Here is a 5028-nt window from a genome sequence, read left to right as displayed (position 1 = left end):
AAATATCGAAAAACTACGAAGAATATGGGACTACGAAGAATATGGGGCGCACCCATAAGACGAAGGCGGTTGGGTGCAGCAGAAAGGCACGGATATGTGGTTCGTGCCCCTGCCAAGCAAGATGGCCATTATGTAAGATGGCCTTTCAGTTGACTGGCTCGCGCGTCCCCCACGACATTCACTTCTACCCCGACGCGTTCCAACGGGCAATTCTGCGCGTCACTGACCAGCATGTCATCGCACATTTTCGTTCAACGTTCGAAACCCTCAAGATGAGGTCGTCTATCATGTCAATATTCCCTTCTAGTTCCCCCGACCCCCGTCCTTCGGCCCGCCTGGTCCGCAGATTGAACTGATGCGTGTCCTCAAACGAGGCAGAGCAAAGCCGGTAAGCAAAGATCCAAGGGACTGGGACAGCCGGACGGCCAGGAAGGGGCGTAACGGCGGTGGGCCGCGTTTGACTAGAGCTCCTCCAACTTCAAACACCTGTCAATATTGCCCTGGTTAGCTGTTTTCCTCCCATCCCCGGTTGTGATCGCTTCCTGGATCAGTGACTGACGCTCTGAATCGACCGCAGCTACACGAGAGACGGCCAACCGTAAGGCTGGCGATCGGATGGGGCGGGGTTCACCTCTGGTAACCCTGTGCTTTCCAGGCCCTGCGAGAAACATCAATATCCGACACGATTTCGACATCCGCTGAAGGTTATTATAAATGCCTGAACGCTGGTGCTCGGGTGCTGCGTGCCACACCCTGGCACAACGGATGGCCACACCAGGCAGTTGTCCGCGCGAAGCGTTTGCCCGAACGAGGATGACCGTTTGCACTCAGACATGGGTAGCCACTATCTTGATCTTCCCGCATAAAATGACGTCCAGTCGACAGTCTGGACCGTTAGTTGCCTTTACTCTCGCACCGCAATCGCAATATGAACTGGCGAGACGGAATTTTGTTATGGGTCTTGTGCAAGCTTGGAGTGCACGCTTCCCTGGCCTCGAGGTATGCCCGATCTCTGGAACAGAGTTCAGAGCACTCGCTGACAGCCAGCCTGACATGCCCAGTGTCCCGGACCAAGGGGTCCCTATCATCCACCGAAGCGTCAGATACGTGTCACGGGTCTCTGATTCCAGGGTCGGCTTGGCCCAGTCCCAGTCCGCAGAGGCGATGCACCGGTCTCGTCGGCTGCCCCGTCTGGCCGGTTACGATGCCAACGTTGCGGTGGCACGCGTTCGCGGACCTACCATTGCCGACACTACCGCGATCCAATAGCGTATCCCGCGATAGGAGTCTGTTCTCGCCGTCGGACGAGCTGCGCAAACACGAAGATGTTGAAGGAACCGAGTACTGTGGACCGTTCGATTGCGGAATTACCGGACTGGGGGCATACGTTGGACCCGAAGTGACCGTTGTCGCGCGAGAAATCGACGTCGATTATGCTAGCGTTAGAACGTCCGCAGGATCAAAACATGTAGGGGAAATCTGGTAAAGTAATCGAACTGGCACGGGTGCTCGTCAAACAAGGGGCCATAGCTAGATCGGTCATCGGGAATGACCACGGCCTTCGGCTATTCTGGAGGCGACCCATTGGACGTGGCTTCTGGATGGTCCCGTTGTGTCGGCCACCGTTGTGTCAGTGCTCGACCACCGATGACACGGCTCCACGTCGAGGTCCAGGAGCCGGAGGTCATCGCTCAAGTTGGGCTGAACGATCGCCGTGACCTGGTTGCGGATCGACTGTCGAGCACAAACTGGAGACAGTGATTCGTTAGCATGGCCTCATCGGACGCATCAGCTGTTCCCAATTCTCGAAGAGGGTTCATACCGCCGACCAACATACTCCCCCGCCGCGTATTCAGGTACGTCGTTATCGTCTGCCACATCTACAGACCCTTTCATGAATTGAACCCTCGTGCCGGGGTTCCGCGAGGGCTCATTGTTGCGGTTTTGACGGTAGTAAAGGACGAATCGGAGGATCTATGACGGTCAGCCTATGGATCGCGGTCCGTTCGGCGGTCGTGGTACCTTGAATTCCTGGCGGTCGAGGTCCAGCAAATGCTGCATGTTCACCCACCGAGACTGTCTAGACCCAGTGAGCTCAGCTCACTGTTCTGCGGGAGACACGAGAGGTTGCTGCAATGCGCGGTACCTAGGTCTTCCATTTGCCAGACAACGATGAGCTTCCGGACCATGGCGCGGTGTTGTTCACTCGCGAGGACCAGGGTCTGGATGAGCGAGAAGACCCGCGCAATCCCAATATCCTCTACGATCAGGAGCACGATGCCGAAGCGGGCTAGATCCGGCGGTCTCCCATACGGCAACGAGGTCCTGCCTCTCGATATCTGCCGTTGGCTGGTATGGTGTACGGCTGCATCCTGTTTCGCCCCCGCCTGTCTCCATTCTCCCCCTTGTTCGGCAGAGCGCAGCGATGTATTATCTGGTGCCAAGGTTTCTGCCTCCCTCAACCTGTCCTCTTGACTGGCCGATTGCTCAGACGCATGGATCTGTGCGCGCTCACCGGACAGGTGTACTAGTTTAGAGGTCGGTGTATCTTCCCACGACGAGACATAAAAAAGCGGCAGTTGGCTAGCAAGTCGCAGGCCTGCCTGTGGCAGCCAGAGGTACACCTACTGACCGGGCTCGACTCTCCACCCAGAGGGAACGGTGGTGTCGATACTAAGAAGCTCCTGGTGCCGCGATATGACAACCGAAGGCCAGGAGTGGCCCCAGCGTCTTCTTAGAGGAACGGCCAAGGACATCAGCGTCAAAAAAATCCACAGAGCCGCTGCAGCCACCAAAGACCAGAGGCATTTGGACTGGCGCATCCAGACATGGTAGGACATCGAAGCCAGTCCGGTTACTGCCAAGAGGTAGTGACCCTTCATCGCCAGCTGCGGGTAACGGCGAACCAGCGCATGCAGTGTCACGGGAACGATCAAGATCATCGAACGCGCTGCCTGTTTCTGGTTAGCGGACGACCGATATCCGGGGAATCTGCACACGGAATCCTCCAGGAATCAGAGCAAATGCCTCACCAGAAATGGAACGTAATGCTGTCGTATAGCTTGCGCCGGTTGGCCGTCGCCCAGGATAGCAATCGCTCCGTGGAGGACGGAGTGGATGATGACCATCCGGCCGACCCATCGATGCATCCATGCTGCCGCCGACCAATCGATGCCTAGAAGATGCGCTGGAAACCCAAAGGTCCAAAAAAAGCTGACATATCATTTTACGTTAACTAAATTGTGAAGTAATTTTCGATTATATAATTGTATTGCGATTGTAATTTGTCTGGGCTTCTCTATCTACAGCTAGGAGTATTCAGAATAATCATTGGCGAAGAAAAATAAGATTGGCTCCTAATAAACAAGACTAATATACCTCATATCCTTGCAGTCGACTTGAAGGCATTGTGACCCTACCAGAAGATCTCTTCTGACCTCTACCACCCAGTTGCGTGATTGGAGGTGGATGCAAATCTGCTCCATCCTCTTCAACTACTTCGTCTCCTTCCACATCGTACGGCTGGTTATGCATTGAAGGCTGGGTCTCTGCCAGTATACTTTCTGCTTGGCATGGAGCCTCGAGTTCAATATTGCTCTGGAAATATTCACTTTCTTCAGCCTCATCATCGTCGCTGATCGGCTCAGCATCCTCTTTATTTGCTTTCAGCGCTTCATCCTCTTCAAGTGCCTCTTGACTCTCACTCTCTATCGGTTTTTCCAGTCGAGTTAACTGCTCTCCCTCGAGCGTGAATTTCTCAGAGCACATATACATCATCAAGTCTTGAATAGTCGCTTCGCGAAGAGATCCTCGACGATAATGACAGATGTCTCGTGCACTGTTGAAAAGCCTTTCAACACCCGCACCGGTGGCCGGAATCGAAAGCAAGTCGCGTGCAAGTCGAGAGAGCACTGGAAATTCACGCTCATGTTCTCTCCAATACAGCCGTGGTGGGACGGGAACATTTGCTATTAGAAGTCAGTCGGTCGTCCAAGTGCAGCATTCCAGCTGCCCGTACCTTCTCTGAGGTACTGATCCACCTCGTCATGCTCTGACCCATATTGGAGGATAGAGTCATCAATTGGTTCAAGTAGCAGATCAAGTTCCGAACCATGCAGTGCAGACGACCGATGCACCGTACGAAACAACAGCTCGGGGTTTTGCTGTTGATACTGCGTGAAGCACGTTCTCAAGTATTCACAGTACTTTTTTGAAGTTTCCTCATGGCAAGTAGAATACTCCCGATCATCAAAGGCAGAGAGTTTATACTGAGGAGCAAGGAGAGCTCCCGTGCCATAGAGAAAGCCGTGGTCACGATAGGTCTTCTCCTAGTACTCTCTCAGTTTCTGCCTCGCGGCGAGTACCGCGCCATACATATCCTTCTTCCAGGGCGTTGCCTTTTTCTTCAATTTTTGATTCGACCGTTCGATATGCTCCAGAAGTTTCCTATACACAAGAAACACGCTATGAATTGTAACGTCCTTGGTCTTCATCAGCGCCATGGTGAATTGAAAGAATGGTTTGGTCAAGTGGACCAGGTAGTCGATCTGTCGCCATTCAACGTCAGTAACCTTGAATTGCGAGTATTCATGATCGCAGCAGTATTTGTTGATGATATTTCTTAGTCGACGCGCACGGCGAAGCATCAAAAACGTGGAATTCCAACGTGTCTGAACATCGTGCAACGGAAACAGCCGGGTACCGCCTGATTGAAGACATAAAAATGCATCTCGCCGTTGCGGGCTTGCATTAACAAACACCGCAAATGATCGAATCTGTCTTCATAAGTACTCAGTGTGTATTTACAGTCGTTCGTAGAAACTCTAGGCTCACCTTTGCCAGGGTATGAGCCACGTCTCCGTAATTTGCTGAGTCTCTCAAACCGATGGCTTGAGTGTCGGACCAAAAGGTCTTTATTCTTGGGCGCCGCTCTAATATGCCTCAAAAGCTGCTTAGGCAAAGCTGAATCACATGGGCCATACAAGGAACCCGCACAATAGATTCCCTAGAGCCAATCGAGCCACTGGA

General features: G+C 53.1%; 3 protein-coding genes across 3 annotated transcripts; 2 read left to right on the top strand and 1 right to left on the bottom strand.

The window, feature by feature from the left end:
• Positions 1–928: 928 nt before the first annotated feature.
• On the top strand, positions 929–1269 carry BJX68DRAFT_260103 (uncharacterized protein; the record flags this gene model as incomplete). Its single annotated transcript, XM_071043826.1, has 2 exons — positions 929–1098; positions 1131–1269. 2 exons carry the CDS (start codon positions 929–931, stop codon positions 1267–1269), a joined length of 309 nt encoding a protein of 102 aa, XP_070891837.1.
• A 162-nt stretch (positions 1270–1431) lies between these two features.
• Positions 1432–3128, bottom strand: BJX68DRAFT_260102 (uncharacterized protein; the record flags this gene model as incomplete). Its single annotated transcript, XM_071043825.1, has 4 exons — positions 1432–1436; positions 2105–2599; positions 2633–2954; positions 3033–3128. 4 exons carry the CDS (start codon positions 3126–3128, stop codon positions 1432–1434), a joined length of 918 nt encoding a protein of 305 aa, XP_070891836.1.
• An 825-nt stretch (positions 3129–3953) lies between these two features.
• On the top strand, positions 3954–4783 carry BJX68DRAFT_58895 (uncharacterized protein). Its single transcript, XM_071049454.1, has 2 exons — positions 3954–3977; positions 4073–4783. Exon 2 carries the CDS (start codon positions 4224–4226, stop codon positions 4623–4625), a length of 402 nt encoding a protein of 133 aa, XP_070891835.1. The 5' UTR covers positions 3954–3977; positions 4073–4223; the 3' UTR covers positions 4626–4783.
• Positions 4784–5028: the final 245 nt, after the last annotated feature.

Source organism: Aspergillus pseudodeflectus (assembly GCF_044049435.1).
Source record: "Aspergillus pseudodeflectus strain CBS 756.74 chromosome Unknown BJX68scaffold_152, whole genome shotgun sequence".
Classification (NCBI taxonomy): Eukaryota; Fungi; Ascomycota; class Eurotiomycetes; order Eurotiales; family Aspergillaceae; genus Aspergillus; species Aspergillus pseudodeflectus.
The sequence above is the reverse complement of the archived record's forward strand: the minus strand, read 5'-3'. Positions and strand labels throughout refer to the sequence as shown.

Coding starts and splice junctions, on each gene's coding strand:
- BJX68DRAFT_58895 (XM_071049454.1), top strand. CDS start 4,224: ATGGCAAGTAGAATACTCCCGATCATCAAAGGCAGAGAGTTTATACTG.